Source organism: Salvelinus alpinus, chromosome 8 (genome assembly GCF_045679555.1).
Source record: "Salvelinus alpinus chromosome 8, SLU_Salpinus.1, whole genome shotgun sequence".
Lineage (NCBI taxonomy): Eukaryota > Metazoa > Chordata > Actinopteri > Salmoniformes > Salmonidae > Salvelinus > Salvelinus alpinus.
Window position 1 is genome coordinate 56,639,246 of NC_092093.1, and position 19,661 is coordinate 56,658,906.

A 19,661-nucleotide genomic window follows, 5' to 3' on the forward strand; every position below is an offset into this window, starting at 1 on the left:
TTTAATACCTGACCACCTGACTATTTTAATAGTCTGGATTTAAACTCTGCTGTGAAAAACTATTTTGCGTAATTTTTGATACTGAATGTTATCAGATATTCAATCAAAAGCTGATATTAGATCTATGGAACCTGAGTGAACAAAAAATACAACAATGACATACTTATTTCATTTATTTCATAAACAAAGTTATGCAACACCCAATGCCTCTGTGTGAAAAAGTAATTGCCCCCTTTATACTCAATAACTGGTTGTGTCTCCTTTAGCTGAAATGACTCCAACCAAACACTTCCTGTAGTTGTTGATCAGTCTCTCACGTTGCTGTGGAGGAATTTTGGCCCACTCTCCCATGCGAACTGATTTAACTCAGCGCCATTTGTGGATTTTCAATCATGAACTGCTCGTTTCAAGTCCTGTCACAATATCTCAATTGGGATTAGGTCTGGACTAGGCCATTACAAAACTTTAAATTTGTTGCTTTATATAAATTTTCATGCTGACTTGATTGTGTGTTTTGGAATGGTGACACAACCAGTTATTGAGTGTAAGGGAGCAATTTATTTTTCACACGGGGGAATTGGTTGATGCAGAACTTTGTTAATGATATAAATTAATAGCTATAATTTTTTGGGGTTATTTGGTAACTCAAGTTCCCTTTATCTAATAGGTTTTGGTTGAAGATCTGATAACATTCAGTATATAAAAAAAAATAGAGAACGGGAAAGGGGTAAATACTGTTTCATGTCACTGTATGTGCGTGTGAAACCGACGTCAGTGTGCGGTTAACAGTATAGCTTCCACCACTGTTCCTGTCACCATACCGGGCTCAAACTAGTGGTCCTCTGCTCACAAACACATGTCACCTCACTCCTTGACAACATACCAACCAATTGAAAAATCACCTGTACATTCACATAAGATAATATTATTATTATTGGGAGAGACTGTACCAGTGATGTCAATAAAAAATGCCTGACCGATGATGCTATGTAACGGCCAATGAGAGACTTTAAATCCACCGGTCTCTATATATGGTACTCCCCAGAAGAAGCAGTCCTCCATAAGAATTAATGGAATTCTACAGTATTTCAATAAAATGTTTCAAGGACTCAATTACATGTATTTAAGTATTTTGTTGTAGATGGGACAGAAAAGTTAGTACTCTATAAAGAAAATACTTTAATATCTTTACATGTTTTTTATTTTATTTGTTATGTTCAGGTCATATAAAAAGCATAAGCTGGAGCACACTCTGAGAAAATTACTTATTGTAGAGGTGCTGACTAATGGTGAATACACTGTAAGCTATAAAAACAAAGAGAGTTGCACACTCTATATATATAAACTCCCAGTAATTTATTGGGTAAAACACCGACGTTTCGGCATCACTGTGCCTTCTTCAGGGTAAAGTCATGAATGATTGAACCAGGTTATGTAGACAAACAGTGCAAATAGTGCATCCAATGACAATAGTGAGGGGTGTATCATTGTCACGCCCTGACCTTAGAGATCCTTGTTATTCTCTATGTTTGGTTAGGTCAGGGTGTGACTCGGGTGGGAAAGTCTGTTTTCTTTGTTTTTTGCTTTTATTTTGTTTGAGTGTTTCTTGAATAAACGAATCATGAACACTTACCACGCTGCGCCTTGGTCCACTCTTTCCACTAACGAGAGCCGTAACAATCATAGTTATGAGGTTAATTAGAATGAATTGAGTAAAACTGTCAAAAGAATAGTTTACAGCATATTGAATATATTAGGCTATTGTTATCATTAACATACATTATTGTTTAATTTAATTAACATACATTATTGTTTAATTTAATTTCAAATATATTCATTCATTCATATATTGTTTCCAATTTCATTAAATGTTGTTGATGTAACGGCTGTCAATGTCGTTCTCCTCCTCAGACGAGGAGGAGCATGGATCGGACCAAGATGCGGAGTAGGAGGTATTCATGATTTTAATGGCAAACCAACAAACACTACAAATAAACAAAACAACAAACGTGACTAACCTGCAACAGTCCTGTGTGGCCCAAACGCTAACACAGGAAACAAACACCCACAAAACACCAGTGAAACCCTGGCTGCCTTAGTATGACTCTCAATCAGAGACAAACGATACACACCTGTCTCTAATTGAGAATCATACCAGGCCGAACACAAAACCCCACATAGAAATAGAAAACATAGACTGCCCACCCAACACTCACGCCCTGACCAATAAAGACATACAAAACAAGAGAAAACAGGTCAGGAACGTGACATAACCCCCCCCTTAAGGTGCGAACTCCGGGCGCACCAGCACAAAGTCTAGGGGAGGGTCTGGGTGGGCATCTGACCACGGTGGTGGCTCAGGCTCTGGGCGAGGTCCCCACCCCACCATAGTCACTCCCCGCTTCCGTATCCCCCTCCCAATGACCACCCTCCAACTCAACCAACCTAAATGAAGGGGCAGCATCGGGATAAGGGCCAGCACCGGGATAAGGGGCAGCAGCTCCGGGATAAGGGGCGGCAGCTCCGGGATAAGGGGCGGCAGCTCCGGGATAAGGGGCGGCAGCTCCGGACTGGGTGGCAGCTCATGACTGGAGGGCAGCTCATGACTGGAGGGCAGCTCATGACTGGAGGGCAGCTCATGACTGGAGGGCAGCTCATGACTGGAGGGCAGCTCATGACCGGAGGGCAGCTCATGACCGGAGGGCAGCTCATGACCGGAGGGCAGCTCATGACCGGAGGGCAGCTCATGACTGTCTGGCGTCTCTGGCAGCTCCTGACTGTCTGGCGTCTCTGGCGGCTCCTGACTGGCTGGCGTCTCTGGCGGCTCCTGACTGGCTGGCGTCTCTGGCGGCTCCTGACTGGCTGGCGTCTCTGGCGGCTCCTGACTGGCTGGCGTCTCTGGCGGCTCCTGACTGGCTGGCGTCTCTGGCGGCTCCTGACTGGCTGGCGTCTCTGGCGGCTCCTGACTGGCTGGCGTCTCTGGCGGCTCCTGACTGGCTGGCGTCTCTGGCGGCTCCTGACTGGCTGGCGTCTCTGGCGGCTCCTGACTGGCTGGCGTCTCTGGCGGCTCCTGACTGGCTGGCGTCTCTGGCGGCTCCTGACTGGCTGGCGTCTCTGGCGGCTCCTGACTGGCTGGCGTCTCTGGCGGCTCCTGACTGGCTGGCGTCTCTGGCGGCTCCTGACTGGCTGGCGTCTCTGGCGGCTCCTGACTGGCTGGCGTCTCTGGCGGCTCCTGACTGACGGACGGCTCTGATGGCTCGTGGCAGACGGACGGCTCAGACGGCGCTGGGCAGACGGACGGCTCAGACGGCGCTGGGCAGACGGATGACTCAGACGGCGCTGGGCAGACGGATGGCTCAGACGGCATTGGGCAGACAGATGGCTCAGACGGCGTTGGGCAGACAGATGGCTCAGACGGCGTTGGGCAGACAGATGGCTCAGACGGCGTTAGGCAGACGGATGGCTCAGACGGCGTTGGGCAGACGGATGGCTCAGACGGCGCTGGGCAGACGGATGGCTCAGACGGCGTTGGGCAGACAGATGGCTCAGACGGCGTTGGGCAGACAGATGGCTCAGACGGCGTTGGGCAGACAGATGGCTCAGACGGCGTTGGGCAGACAGATGGCTCAGACGGCGTTAGGCAGACAGATGGCTCAGACGGCGTTAGGCAGACAGATGGCTCAGACGGCGTTAGGCAGACGGATGGCTCAGACGGCGCTGGGCAAACGGATGGCTCAGACGGCGCTGGGCAAACGGTTGGCTCAGACGGCGCTGGGCAAACGGATGGCTCAGACGGCGCTGGGCAAACGGATGGCTCAGACGGCGCTGGGCAGCCGGGCAGTTCAGGCACCGCTGGGCAGACGGGCAGTTCAGGCACCGCTGGGCAGACGGGCAGTTCAGGCACCGCTGGGCAGACGGGCAGTTCAGGCACCGCTGGGCAGACGGGCAGTTCAGGCACCGCTGGGCAGACGGCAGACTCTGGCCGGCTGAGACGCACAATAGGCCTGATGCTTGGTGCCGGAACTGGAGGTACCGGGCTGAGGGCACGCACCTCAGGGCGAGTACGGGGAGGAGGAACAGGGCTCTGGAGATGCACTGGAAGCCTGGTGCGTGGTGTAGGCACTGGTGGTACTGGGCTGGGGCGGGAAGGTGGCGCCGGATATACCGGACCGTGAAGGAGGACACGCGCTCTTGAGCACCGAGCCTCTCCAACCTTACCAGGTTGAATGATCCCCGTAGCCCTGCCAGTGCGGCGAGGTGGAATAGCCCGCACTGGGCTATGCAGGCGAACCGGGGACACCACCTGTAAGGCTGGTGCCATGTACGCCGGCCCGAGGAGACGTACTGGAGGCCAGATACGTTGGGCCGGCTTCATGACATCCGGCTCGATGCCCAACCTAGCCCTCCCAGTGCGGCAAGGTGGAATAGCCCGCACTGGGCTAAGCACGCGTACTGGGGACACCGTGCGCTTTACCGCATAACACGGTGTCTGACCAGTACGACGCCCTCTCACTCCACGGTAAGCCCGGGGAGTTGGCTCAGGTAACCAACCCGGCTTCGCCACACTCCCCTTTATCCCCCTCCCAAGAAATTTTTGGGTGAGCCTCTCGGGCTTCCAGCCTCTCTTACGTGCTGCCTCCTCATACCAGCGCTCCTGGGCTGTGGCTGCCTCCTTCTCCTCCCGAGAGCGGCGATTCTCTCCCACCTTAGCCCAGGGTCCTTCTCCGTTGAGTATTTGCTCCCATGTCCATTCCTCTTCTCTCCATTGCTTTTGTTCCTGCCTTCCTTCTCCAATCCGCTTGGTCCTGGTTTGGTGGGTGTTTCTGTAACGGCTGTCAATGTCGTTCTCCTCCTCAGACGAGGAGGAGCATGGATCGGACCAAGATGCGGAGTAGGAGGTATTCATGATTTTAATGGCAAACCAACAAACACTACAAATAAACAAAACAACAAACGTGACTAACCTGCAACAGTCCTGTGTGGCCCAAACGCTAACACAGGAAACAAACACCCACAAAACACCAGTGAAACCCTGGCTGCCTTAGTATGACTCTCAATCAGAGACAAACGATACACACCTGTCTCTAATTGAGAATCATACCAGGCCGAACACAAAACCCCACATAGAAATAGAAAACATAGACTGCCCACCCAACACTCACGCCCTGACCAATAAAGACATACAAAACAAGAGAAAACAGGTCAGGAACGTGACAGTTGAAATGTAATCTTCTGGTACATCCATAATGCGTAATAAGTATCATCAACAGGGGGAACATGTTGGTTCTACGCTGATAAGCTGTAGAAAGAATATATTCATTTATAAGACTTCTTCATAAAAATAATTGTTTATAAGAATGGCCTGAGATCAAAGTCAATATTCTGACCAATAGGGGTCAATGTTTTTAAACAGGAAATCCAGTAGTCCTCCCTCTGTAGTAGTAGGATCTCCATGTTACCTCCTCTCCTTGGTAGAGCAGCATGCTCAATACCTGTGTATTTGAGGGAGGAGATGGGATCAACCTGTGTTGCTTCAACAAAGTGAGCTGCTATTGGATAATCAGTGTTCTTACACCTGATTTAGCTGCGGTCTTCAGCTATGCATGGTTTTAAATGTTTTTTTGTTAGTAATGTGTAGGCTTTCCCAAATGAACATGTGATGAGATAGATTACTCCCTTTATCTTGCAAGAGATGATACCCCTAACAGGGATTTTTCCACCTGTATGTGGGTGTCTGAAGAATAATGTTTTGGTAGTGCTATTGCACTGTGAGCATGAGCCACATTTGTAGTTCCCATTTGGAATGGGTGTCAAGAGTGTCTGAGTGGGCTCAGGGGGCAGGTCAGATCTCACTAAGCTATCCCCAATATTGCGACCATGCTTATAGACCACCAGTGGGGGGTCTTTGAAAAGGTGTGCCATTTTTTTGTCTGATAGCAGAATATGCCAGTGATTTTTCAGGATTGCTTTCATTTTCTCTGAACACTTGGTGTACTTAGTGCAAAATAGTTGTTTTTCTTCTTTGGTTTAGTTTTTAGCAATTCCTCTCTTCGATTTTGAGATATTTTCTTCATTGCATCATCAATAGTTTTTTCCCTGTAGCCTCTTCTTTTTTTCTAAGCATTGCTGTCAAAGTCTGACTGTTGGCCACAGATTCGTTTAATCCTTTATAACTGGCTACATGGTAGACCATTCCTGAGGGGAAGGGGATGAATACTATCCCCACGTAGCAGGGTATTTAGGTCTGTTGGCTTTGTATACAAGTCTGTATGTAATGCATCATTCTCTTTGATGATCTATAAGTCCAGGTAGTTTATTTTTCTCTCAACAGTCTGCATGGTGAATTTGAGATATTCAGAGCTCTCGTTTAGCAGAGTTTGGAATTAATTTAGTTCCTGCTGACTTCCTTCCCAGAGCACAAAGACATCATCTATGTATTTATTCCATGAGATGATTTTAGAGAGTAGGGGGTGTGTCTCTGTTTTGTAAATGAGTGCTTCCTCAAATTGTTCCACATACAGGTTTGCATAGTTTGGAGGAAAGGGGGAGCCCATGGCTACACCCCGAATTTGAAGGAAAAAGTCTGACTCAAAGATGAAGTAGTTATTGGATAATACCAGTTTGGCGAATTACAATATGCACACATTGGATGGAGCAAGGGCAGTGTCTCTCTGCTGAAGGAAGTGTTGCAGATCACAAACATTATTTAAAAGTTTGCATTAAGGTGTCTGTAATAGAATATACTTGTCAAAAACAAATGTAGACATTAATAAATGCATTTCTATGGCTTCCAAAAAAAAATTACAATGGAGGAGGAGTAACAAGATGGCTGTGCAGTTGCTTCCAATCAGCATTCCCTACAGTCATCTAGGGTTAATACATATCATTGGACTGAACTGAAAATATATCAGAACCTCCCTGATGTTGTATTTTATGTTGCAGGTGTTTTGGTCTGTTTTGGTCAAAATGGTTTGAACACCACAATGCCAGATAGACTGGATGTACTGACTGGCTCCTGTGTGCAAATCCCATGTTCATTTGATATTCCTGACCAAAATAAGTACACATTTAACAGCACAATACCAACCTCTGGAGTGTGGATTAAAGAAAGCCCATACTTTTTTGGGCATCCGGACAATGTGATATTTAACAGTAGTGAGACTGTCAACAGATATCAAGGGAAGATAACTGGAAACATGTCCCAGAAGAACTGCACCACAGTCTTCTTCAATGTAACCACCAGTTACACTAATAAATACTTCTTCAGGATTGAGAGTCAACCATTCAAAGCAACAGACATTGGAAAGTCTGTTGATATAGTTGTCAGGGGTAAGAGACTATTTAACTCTTAACCAACTATTTTTCCAGTTTATATTCCATTCATCAAAGATAAGAGTAGAACAAGTGGACAGTTTAACTATTAGTGTAAAATATATTTATCTACAATGTATTACAGATTTGCCTTCCAGTCCCATAATTACTGTCTCAGGTGAGGTGAAGGAAGGGACCCCTGTCAGTTTGAACTGCTCTGCTGTCGCTCCCTGCCCCGAACACCCCCCTGAGCTGACATGGACTCTCCCAACACAGTTCACACCTAAGAACCAACTGCAAGAGAATCCAGACCAAACCAAATCAGTTCTCTCCACGGTGACCTTCGCTCCATCATACCTTCATCATGAGAAGAACATCACTTGTACTGCAGTCTACCCAGTAGGGGCAAGCAACAAGACAGCTGAACATAACATGATGCTTCACGTTTCATGTACGATTTAGTGACTGGTTCCTGTAGAATAGATCATTCTATCATGTTTTCACTGATGATTGTAATAAAGTGGTTTTGATGAGACTATTCAATATACCATATCAGATACATTCTAAATGAACACCTCTCCCTCAGTCTCTCCTAAGGACACCTCGGCCTCCATCAGTCCAGCTGATCCAGTATCAGTGGGCAGCTGTGTTTATCTGACCTGCAGCAGTACAGCCAACCCTCCTGTGACAAACTTCACCTGGTTCCAGATCAGTGAGGGTAAACCAGCACAGGTAGCATCTGGACAGAGTTACACCCTCAATGTGACTGTTGGTGATGGAGGACTGTACTACTGTGAAGCAAGAAATAGTCACGGCTGTGGGAAGTCAAAGGAAGTGCAGCTGGCTATTAAAGGTAGAAGCATTGGCACATTCAATACGACACAACATTAAGAATATTATAGATATAGATAGATGTAGAAGAGATATACTTCTACATGCCTGCTATATGTGTCTAGGTATGATACGGTTTTAGGATCTTAATTTGATCACTATTTTGTTGCTTAGAAGTTTATTGCATTGTGGGAATCACAGATAAGATTTGTGATTTGCATATATTCACCAGAAATCTGCACTAAAACGTCTTAAATTAACAGTATTCCACTTTTCATGTAGCCTTATTTTGTCCAGCTAATAGCCTCACCACCAATGGAACAACATTACGGAGGAAACGTTCAAATCCTTTTACTGGAGGATTATTTCGCTGCAACAATACTGGATAAATTAAGACCTTACATCTGTACATCTACAGTGTGTGTAAATTGTAATGTTAGACAATGTGTTTTATTTACAGGGCACGAAGAGCCTGTTTCCCCAAAGTTTTTTGAGATTGTAGGAAAAACCTTGGGGTTGATTTTCCTTTTCAGCCTGATCGTATTATTTGCATGGTAAAAAGATATTCCCATCCTCAATTTAAACATATTTATCATACTGATTGTGCTTTTGTATATGAAAACCTAAATGATGTCAAAAGACCTTTATTCTTGTCTTCCAGGAGGAGGAGAACATCTAGACTCCCCAGTGGGTTTGACATGACAGACCTTTCACAGGGACAGGTGGGAATTTTAGAATAAACTTTTAAAACCCATCTAGAATGTGTTTTTAAGGAATAATTGAATGAATACTGTGTTGTGTAACCAACTGTAACTATGAAGTCATTATTCTTCTGAAGTGTCGGTCCTGACAACTGTTCCTTTCTCTGTGTTCTCTCCACAGAACTCCCCGGCTGGGACAGTGTGCTCTAACCAGGCCAGGGTCGGTAGAGGGAACCAGGAACCACCACTTAACAACCTAGATGGGCTTCATGCACAAGACAATAAAAGAGGTGCATTTTATGTATTTTGCCAATGGGTTTTAAGTCTTTTTATGTACAGTATTGTCATTGTGTATTCGTTTTATATTGATACTTTTGTTACATTTATAATTGTGTTCTCTTTGAATATCTGAATATTTGTAGAATTTGCTGGGATGAAAAGTGTTTAACTGTTACTGTAGTGTTGATATGATGATGTAGGCTAATCTTTATTTTAGACCTTTTATTTTTAGTGTTGAGTTCACAGAGCATCTGTTTAATGGGTTCCAGTATAGAGGAACTGCTGAGTTCAACTAGCCTACTGAAGGTAGTTTAAAACCATATAAAGTCAATGATGACTGAGGAGAGAAGACACAGTTAGTTAGAAAGACTGTGGTCTGATACAAGACAGGAAGTTGGTGCAGTAAGTCTACATGATGGCAGAATGGTGTTAACATCTACTAGTCACTGTTTCTCTGCATCTTTTGTGCAGTTACCAGAATAACAATATCATCTCTTTTCAGTTTGTATCTATTTAGAGGTTATTGTGTCAGTTTTTATGTTGAATGTTAAATCAAAGAAACAATTGAGACTGAATATAAGGTTGTTTATTAATTGCACTGTAATAAAAACCTTTACATTCAATTTCCATGAAATCCTTTGGTCTTATTGGTCCAACATTTTACATTCCTCATTAAAATGGATTAGATTGAGATGTTGTGTTACTGGTAATGGCTGGAACAGAATAGGTGGAATTGTATCAAATACATCCAACACATTTTCCATGTGTTTGATTCCATTTTCTCCGTTCCAGACATAATTATGAGTTGTCTTCCTCTCAGCAGCCTCCACTGATTTCACCATAAGGCCAGTGGTGACTTTAAAACAGTTGCAGTGTTTAACAGCTGTGATTAGAGAAAACCGAGGATCTATCAACAACAGTGTAGTTACTCCACAACACAAACCTAAATGACAAAGTGAGAAGAAGGAAACATGTACAGAATAAACATATTCCAAAACATGCATTCTGTTTGCAATAAGGCACTAAAGTAAAACGGCAAAAAAAAAGCAAATAACTGAACTTTATGTCCTGAATAAAAAGTGTATGTTTGGAGCAAATCCAACACAACACATCACTGAGTACCACTCTTCATATTTTCAAGCATGGTGATGACTGCACCGTGTTATGGGCATGCTATTTAATCCATTTTTAATTCAAGCTGTAAAACAACAGAATGTGGAATAAGTCAAGGGGTACTTTCTGAAGAGACTGAGTATACCAAACATTAGGAACACCTTCCAAATTTTGAGTTGAAACCCCTTTTGTCTTCAGAACAGCCTCAGTTCATCGAGGCATGGACTCTACAAGGTGTCGAAGCGTTCCACAGCGATGCTGGCCCATGTTGACTCCAATGCTTCCTACAGTTGTGTCAAGTTGGCTGGATGTCTTTTGGGGTGTGGACCATTCTTGATACACACCGGAAACTGTTTAGAGTGAAAAAACCCAGCAGTATTGCTGTTCTTGAAACCAGTGCGTCTGGTACCTACTACCACACCTCGTTCAAAGGCAATTTTTTTGTTTTGCCCAAACACCCACTAAATGGCACACATACACAATATACTTCTCAATTGTCTCAAGGATCAAAAATCCTTCTTTAACCTGTCTCCTCCCCTTCATCTACACTGATTGAAGTGGATTTAACAAGTGACTACAATAAGGGATCATAGCATTAACCTGGATTCACATGGTCAGTCTATGTCATGGAAGCAGCAGTAAGATTCATTCTGTTTTATCACCTACTACCTACTCATATATCCATTGATAGTGAGTGGTAGCCTGATCTGCATGCAGGCACATCGTTTCATTGTATTTTCATACATTTTACCCACATATAGGCAAAGCAGTTTCCACAAAACTGAAATGAGCTTGTTCGTCCCTTTTTTGTCAGTCCCACCATATCCCCATCCCCACCATATTGCAGCATCAGCACAGTGTAGTGTCCAATAGTCAATACTTTCTCTCTTCTCTCTCTGAATCATCTGGTCCCTCCACCTTTCAATTCCTGACCCTGGCCTTCAGCTCTCCCTCCACTTGTTGGGGGAGGTCTCCTTCTCCCAGAAGACCTTGGGCAGGTTGAAGAGTGTTTTGTCTAGAAGGGATACTGCTTTTGTCCAAATTTAGTTTTCTCGCAAGTTTGGTAGAATTTAGGCAGAAGGTTAGAAGAATTAACGTGGCAGGTTATGATAATTAGATCAAGGAACGGAAAAGAGTTAGGATTAGCTCAAATGCTAAAAGAATTTGATGTCAATTTGACAAAAGCTTTATCCCGTCTAGACTTGACCGTCGTAGAGGGAGCCCATGTCCAACTTGCCTCCCAGTCCCTGCAGGTCACTGGCTCCCTCCTGTGGCACCCGGTACACTCTTTTCACATCACTTCAATAAGAAGTGATTTTGGTAGCAGGTTAGGAGCAGGACCGGATTACTGAACGAACCCAGATAGCATATGATAGAAAAATGTGTTGAATAGTAGGAAATTAGCTCTAAAACACAACATTTTCTGTCAGCTTCATGAAAACGTGTAGAATAGCATTATAAAACTGTAAATATGTATCTCTGCACCATGGCAAAATGGGTTGAAATGCTCTCTGCACCATGGCAAAATGGGTTGAAATGCCCTCTGCACCATGGCAAAATGGGTTGAAATGCTCTCTGCACCATGGCAAAATGGGTTGAAATGCTCTCTGCACAATGGCAAAATGAGTTGAAATTTTCTCTGCACCATGGCAAAATGGGTTGAAATGCTCTCTGCACCATGGCAAAATGGGTTGAAATGCAGTAAGTAAGAGGGGGGATGTGGGGTCGTCCCACATAAATTCTTTTAGCCTGATACGAAAAAGTCAATTCTATGTAGAAGTGGCGTGAAATTGTGTCATCCAGCCCACCAGGGTCTTCTTGGCAAATAGACTTTAAAGATGAAGTTGGTGTAGGAGAAGTTAAGTGGTGTGTGAGAATCAGTCAGATACAATTACAGTCACTCTGTTTCATACCAACTCTGTTTTTCATGTTGAAAAAATGATTTGACAACCCCATGATTTGGCATGGGTTCCAAGATCCTCAAAAGGTTCAACAGCTGCACCATCAAGAGCATCTTGACCGGTTGCATCAGCGCCTGGTATGGCAACTGCTCGGCATCTGACCGTAAGGCGCTACAGAGGGTAGTACGTACGGACCAGTACATCACTGGGGCTAAGCTTCCTGCCATCCAGGACCTATATACTAGGCGGTGTCAGAGGAAAGCCTAAAAAATTGTCAGAGACTCCAGTCACCCAAGTCATAGACTGTTCTCTCTGCTTCCGCACAGCAAGCGGTACCGGAGCGCCCATTCTGCTCAAATGCTCGTTAACAGCTTCTACCCCCAAGCCCTAAGACTTCTGAACAATTAATCAAATGGCCAATGGACTATTTACATTTACCCCCCCACCTTCATTTGTTTTGTACACTGCTGCTTCTTGCTGTTTATTATCTATTCATGGTCACTTCACCCCTACCTCCATGTACAAATTACCTCGACTAACCTGTACACCCGCACATTGACTCTGTACCGGTACTCCATGTATATAGCCTTGTTATTGCACATTTTTTGTTTCTTTTTATAATGTTTTACTTTAGTTAATTTAGTAAACATTTTCTTAACTCTTTCTTGAGTTGCACTGTTGGTTAAGGGCTTGTCAGTAAGCATTTCACATTAAGATCTACACTTGTTCTATTCAACGTTTATGATTTAGCTCGATTTATAAAAACATCACACACACATTCCCATTGAAGCCTGGGAGACTACCTGTTGGGGGAGGTCGGCTCCCACCTGCTGGGTAAAATACGCCCTCAGCTCCTGGGTCTCCTTCTCCCAGAAGGCCTTCAGGAAGGTTGAGGGTTTTGTCTAGAAGGGATACAGCTTTTGTCAAAATTTTGTTTTCTAGCAAGTTTTGGGAGAATTTTTGCAGCAGGTTAGGATAATTAATATAGCAGGTTATGAAAATTAAATTAAAGTACAAAAAAGAGTTAGAATTAGCTAAAATACTGTAATAATTATACTTTTAACATCGTTTTGACAAAAGCTTAATCTCATCTAGACTTGACCACCAAAGAGGGCACCCGTGTCCTCTGTGCCGCCCAGGACCTGCAGGTTGCTGGCTCCCTCCTGTGTCACCCGCGATATTCTTTTCACAGCACTTCAATAAGAAGTGATTTAGGAAGCAGGTTAGCAGCAGGGCCGGATTACTGAACAGCCCCAGATAGCATATGATAGCAAAATGTGTAGAACTGCATGAAAATTAGCTTTAAAACTGCAACCTTTTATATCAGCCTCATGGCAAAATGTGAACACAAGCATGAGGTGCTATAAAACAGGGAAAAAAATAAAATGTATTATCTCTGCACCATGGCAGAACGTTTTGAAATGCAGGAAAGTAAGCTCAGGGTCCCAAATGCAGTCATCCAACCCTGGTTAGGAGAGCATTTTCCCTAAACCTAACTATTTTACCTGACCTTAACCTCAGGCTCTTAACATGCTATGATAATTCTCAGAACCTGCTACATAAAATCTAATAAACATGCTACGAAAAAGTCAATTCCGTATCAAAGTGGAGTGAAAAGAGTGTCTCTGTGGCTTCCAGCCCACCAGGCTCTTCTTGGCAAATAGACTTCAAAGAGGAAGTTGGTGTAGGAGAAGTTGAGTGGTGTGTGAGAATCACTCAGATACAATTACAGTTTCTCTGTTTCATACCAAGTCTGTTTTTCATGTTGAAACATGTTACAACCATATGTTTTGTATCAAACTGAAATGTAACTTTTCCTTTTTTATCTTCAATAAATGAATAGTGGATTTTGGTTCATTATTTAACTATATGTTTAAATCCCACACTCCTTCCTATTCAAGCCTGGGAGATAGAGGAGAGGGAGATGGTTATACTGCCAAAAGTTTCATTTGTTGTATTATTACAATTTATTAGGGGCTGTGATTTGGGGGCCCGTTTCAAAATGCTGCTGACCTGTCCTACACCAAGAATGGGACAATAAAAACTGTAGTATTCTTTTAAAATAAAATCTCATACAATTATTAGGAAGTACGTCACTGACGAGATGTGAGATATGTCACATGAATTTCATCACTAGTTTGTCAGACCACACTATGGGTGTGACAGTCTCTACTGTAGACAGTGTATGTTACCGTCTAAGGCAAGTATCAACTTCTTCAATATATTTTCTGTAAATTTGAATGTTCAAAATAAATTAAAGGTAATGAATTATGAGTAATGAGATTCAATATGTTCTAAAGTACTGCTGTTTGTTCATGTATTATCTTCACAACTGAAGGACATAGTGTATTTGATATGGAGATGGTTCAATGCAATGTGTTGTGTGAGTTAAGCTACTCTACCAGTAAGTGTATGTTTGTACTGTTTCAGGTGATCAGTAGTGTGTGAGTTCTCACATGGCTTGTCCTGAGAACATGTTTTTTCTCATTGTCCTCTTTATGTCAGGTGAGTCTTCCTCACAACAACAACTAGTTATGAATCAGACATAAAGGAATAAGCACAAGTCATGATATATTATGGGATGTGCTGTATAACTGTGTAGAAAAGTGTACAGTTAATTCCTCATTAGTGTATTTTAATAGTCTGTATTTAAACTTCTGTGAAAAAGTTAGCATATTTTTGATACTGAATGTTATCAGATATTCAATCAAAAGCTGAAATGAAATAAATGGAACCTGAGTGAGCAAATAACACAATGACATAATTATTTCATTTATTTCATAAACAAAGTTATGCAACACCCAATGTCCCTGTGTGAGAAAGTAATTGCCCCTTTACACTCAATAACTGTCAGGACCCGGTGTGAGAAACAGTCACTAATAGTCGGCAGAACCCAGAAGATGAGGCAGACACAGCAGTACTAGAGACGGTGGTTTAATCAAGGTAAAAGATCTTCAGGCAAAAATATAAATCCACAACGTCAAAAGTAAAGCCAAGAGAAAAAATGGATATCCTCCAAAATACAAAGAAAATCCACAAAGTGGTAAGAACAGCAGGGAAAAAACAAACCTCAAAAGACTAATCAAAAATAAACAAGAACAAAACCAGAGAACCTCTGGAAAATCCAACAAGAGAAATATATGTTCACAGCATGGCTGGGGCTGGGTGCTAACATACAAACACAGCGCAAAGAACTGAGGAACACAAAGGGATTAAATAATTAAATACCTACAAGGAAATGACACACAGGTGCAAATAATAATTAAACAAAAGGTTCAAAAAAGGCGCAATGGGGGCATCTAGTGACCAAAAACCTGAACAATCCTGGCCAAATCCTGACAGAATCCCCCTCCTAGTAACGGCTCCTGACGTTCCTACCAGCCTTCTCAGGGTGGAGGGCCCTGAACTGACGAATAAGTTCAGGGTCCAGTATATCTTTGGCAGGAACCCAGGAGCGCTCCTCGGGACCGTAGCCTTCCCAGTCCACCAGATACTGCCAGGACCGCTGCACCCGGCGGGAATCCAGTATCCGATGGACGGTATAAGCCGACTGGCCTCCGATGACACGGGGCGGAGGTCTGCCTGCCGGGATAAGGGGAGAAAAAACAACAGGTTTTAATAAAGAAATGTGAAACGTGGGATTAATCTTAAGGGATCTGGGTAAGTGCAGGCGAAAAGTAACGGGATTCACTCTCCTGGCAACCTTAAAGGGACCGATGAATTTCTGGGACAGCTTGCGAGACTCCACCCGTAGCGGTAAGTTCTTAGTTGAGAGCCATACTCTCTGGTCGGGGTACAGGGTAGGCCTGGGACGGCGACGTCTGTTGGCTTGTCGTTGGTACCGCTGTGAGGAACGCAGAAGATTAAGACGGGCCTTCTTCCACGTAAGCCGACAGCGTCTGATGAACCTCAAGGCTGAAGGCACGCTGACTTCTGCCTCCTGGTCCGGGAACAATAGAGGAGCATAGCCAAACTGACACTCGTGCGGGGACATACCAGTGGAGGAGGAGCACAAGGTGTTGTGCGCGTACTCGGCACAAACAATGAAGGATGACCATGTGGACGGGTTGTTGGAGACCATACATCTGAGGGTGGTTTCCAGCTCTTGATTCATCCTCTCGGTTTGGCCGTTGGACTCCGGATGGTACCCTGAAGATAGACTGGCAGTGGCCCCTATGAGTTGGCAGAAGGCCTTCCAAAACTTTGAGGCGAACTGGGGACCTCTGTCGGAAACCATATCTTGCGGAATGCCGAAGACTCGGAACACATGGTTAATCACCAACTCAGCCGTTTCCTTGGCAGAAGGTAATTTAGTCAAGGGAACAAACCTGGCCGCCTTAGAAAACCTGTCGATGATGACTAGGATAGTAGTATTACCATGGGACGGAGGAAGGCCAGTAATAAAGTCCAACGAGATATGGGACCAGGGTCGGTGGGGAATAGATAAAGGGTGAAGGAGTCCTTGAGGGCGGAGGTGAGAAGATTTGCCCTGGCAGCACACAGGACAGGCCTTGACGAAAGTGGCAACGTCTTCTTTTATGGTGGGCCGCCAGAACTTACGCTGGATGAACTCCAAGGTGCGACCTACGCCTGGGTGACAGGTGAGGCGAGAGGAGTGCCCCCACAGAAGGACTTGGGACCTTGCTGCCTTGGGAACAAACAACCGATTGGCAGGACCTCCTTTAGGACCCGGTTCGATGGCTTGAGCTTGTTTCACGGTATCCTCAACTTGCCACGAGATCGGAGGCACGATCTTAGCGGCAGGAAGGACAGGCATGTCAGTATCTTCTCGAATGGCAGGAGAGTAGACTCGTGACAAGGCGTCCGGTTTGAGATTCTTCGACCCGGGTCTATAGGTGAGGATAAACTGGAATCGATTGAAGAAAAGAGACCATCGAGCTTGTCTGGAGTTCAACTGCTTCGCCTGCTGGATATACTCCAGATTTTTGTGGTCCGTAAGCACTTGAAACGGTTGAGAAGCCCCCTCGAGCCAGTGTCTCCATTCCTTCAATGCCATCTTAACCGCTAGGAGTTCACGATCCCCCACATCGTAATTCCTCTCGGTCGGGGTAAGCCGGTGAGAGAAGAAGGCGCAAGGATGAAGCCTCTTGTCTTCACCCCTCTGAGACAGGACAGCTCCAACACCAACCTCTGATGCGTCTACCTCCACCACAAAAGGTTCATCCGCCGTCGGTAGTGTCAGGATGGGAGCAGAGAGGATGCGCTGCTTGAGTCCTTGGAAGGCCGTCTCAGCTTCTTCTCCCCACAGAAACCTTGCGTTGCCACCCTTGGTTAAAGCTGAGAGAGGGGCTGCCACCAAGCTGAAGTTCTTGATGAACTTGCGGTAAAAGTTAGTGAAGCCCAGGAAACGCTGAACTTCCTTAACGGACTTGGGGGTGGGCCAATCCGCTACCGCCCCTACCTTCCTGGGGTCCATCTGGACTCGACCGGGTTCCACTACAAATCCCAGGAATTGTACTCGGGAGGAATGGAATTCACACTTTTCCGGCTTAACGTACAAATGACTGTCTAGGAGGCGTTTGAGTACTTGTCTGACATGCTTAGTGTGTTCTTGAAGGGAGCTCGAAAAGATGAGGATGTCATCCAAGTAAACAAACACGAAGATGTTAAGCATATCCCTAAGCTCATCGTTTATGAGCGCTTGGAACACAGCCGGGGCGTTGGTCAGGCCGAAGGGCATCACCAAGTATTCGTAGTGACCAGTAGGCGTGTTGAAAGCGGTCTTCCACTCGTCACCGGGTTTGATCCGCACAAGATGGTATGCGTTCCGCAGGTCAAGCTTAGTGAAGACAACTGCTTCCTGGAGCAGCTCAAAGGCTGTGGCCATAAGGGGTAGCGGGTAGCGGTTACGGACGGTTATGGCATTGAGTCCCCGGTAGTCGATGCAAGGACGTAATCCACCGTCCTTTTTGGCCACAAAGAAAAAACCTGCTCCCGCCGGCGAGGTAGATGGACGCATGAGGCCTGCTGCCAGAGCGTCCTTGATGTAGGTATCCATAGCAGCTCGTTCGGGAGGAGATAGGGGAAAAATCCGACCTCTGGGGGGGCAGGTGCCCGGAAACAGGTCAATGGGGCAATCGTAAGGTCTATGGGGTGGTAGTCTGGTGGCCCTCTGTTTGCTAAATACCGGTTTGAGGTCATGGTAACACTCGGGAACTCGGGACAGGTCGATGGATTCTAGAGACTCGGGAGGGGAACTCGGGGAACTCGGGAAGATACAAGTGGCTTGGCACGTAGGACCCCACTGCTTGATAGTGCCCACAGACCAGTCGATGTGAGGGTTATGGCTGTGAAGCCAGGGGTATCCAAGGACGAGAGGGAACTCGGAACAGGAGGTCAGATGAAAGTTCATCACTTCCTGGTGTTGGGAAACTGAAAGTCGCAAGGGGGTAGTGACACGAGTGACAAGTCCAGATCCCAAAGGGCTTCCATCCAATGTAGTAACCCTTATGGGGTCACTTAGAGGTTCAGAGGGAACGCCATTCTCCTTCGCCCAGACACCATCCATGAAGTTACCTGCGGCTCCAGAGTCTACCAAGGCTTGAAGGGGAAGCTCGTGGTTGTCCCAGGAAAGGGTAACTGGAATGAGCAGACGGGAGTTGGATGGATGGGAGGAGGTTATGTTTCCCGTTACAGTCCTCCCAGGCCTGCACGGGAGAGTGCGTTTCCCTGGAGCCCGGGACACGTGGAGCGGAAATGGCCCGGTTTGCCGCAATATAGACAGCATCGCTCCCTCATCCGGCGGTCTCTCTCAGCCTGGGAGATGCGTCCAACCTGCATGGGTTCTGGTGGAGCCAGCGAGGATAAAGGTGGAGACTGGGAGCTGGGACCGATAGGAGCTAGGGTGAGAGGTCTACGGTTGAGTTCTCTCTCTCTCAGACGCTGGTCTATGCGCGAGGCCAACTTGATCAGGGACTTGAGGTTGTCCGGTGGTTCCCGAGTGGCCAGTTCATCTTGGATGGTGTCAGAAAGCCCATTCAAAAAACACACTGTGAGCGCCTCGTCGTTCCAGCCACTCGCTGCTGCCACCGTGCGGAACTGGATGGAATAGTCCGTCACGCTGCGCCGACCTTAGCGGAGAGTCAGGAGCTGTTTGGCTGAGTCAGGGCCGCTGGTGGGACCTTGAAACACTCGCTTGAATTCTTCAGTAAAGGTAGAGTAGCTGGCACAGCAGGGACTTTGGGCATCCCACACAGCAGTAGCCCAGGCTAGGGCTTTTTCCGACAACAGGGTGATGATATATGCTATCTTGGACCGGTCGGTGGGAAACGACGAGGGTTGCAGCTCGAAGGAGAGAGAACATTGGGTGAAAAACCCCTTACAAACACTCGGATCACCTGAGAACCGTTGGGGAGGTGGCAGACGAGGTTCAGCCAGGGGGTTATCTGCCACGGGCACTTGAATCTGATGTACTGGAGCGGACGCGGTTGCCGGGGAAAGTCGATCAGAAATCTGCTTTATGGAAGTCAGCATCTCCGACAGAAGTTGAGAATGTCTAGCCATT

At 45.7% G+C, this 19,661-nt stretch overlaps 2 protein-coding genes across 4 annotated transcripts in view; one reads left to right on the forward strand and one right to left on the reverse strand.

Annotated features, from left to right (window-relative positions):
* The window catches only part of LOC139583332 (myelin-associated glycoprotein-like), a 99,220-nt gene that overhangs the window by 35,850 nt on the left and 43,709 nt on the right, over nucleotides 1-19,661 (reverse strand). The window lies entirely within an intron of this gene.
* The window catches only part of LOC139583317 (myelin-associated glycoprotein-like), a 29,190-nt gene that overhangs the window by 340 nt on the left and 9,189 nt on the right, over nucleotides 1-19,661 (forward strand). Inside the window, exons 2-7 of one of the 3 annotated variants that reach the window (XM_071414261.1) lie at nucleotides 6,943-7,329; nucleotides 7,457-7,762; nucleotides 7,898-8,164; nucleotides 8,603-8,696; nucleotides 8,804-8,864; nucleotides 9,025-9,740. In XM_071414261.1, the coding sequence (XP_071270362.1) occupies nucleotides 6,943-7,329; nucleotides 7,457-7,762; nucleotides 7,898-8,164; nucleotides 8,603-8,696; nucleotides 8,804-8,864; nucleotides 9,025-9,255 (1,346 nt within the window). In that variant the 3' untranslated portion in view covers nucleotides 9,256-9,740. Of the gene's footprint in view, nucleotides 1-6,942; nucleotides 7,330-7,456; nucleotides 7,763-7,897; nucleotides 8,165-8,602; nucleotides 8,697-8,803; nucleotides 8,865-9,024; nucleotides 9,741-19,661 lie in introns of those variants that run through there. The other 2 variants (XM_071414263.1, XM_071414262.1) reach the window with 2 other exon arrangements.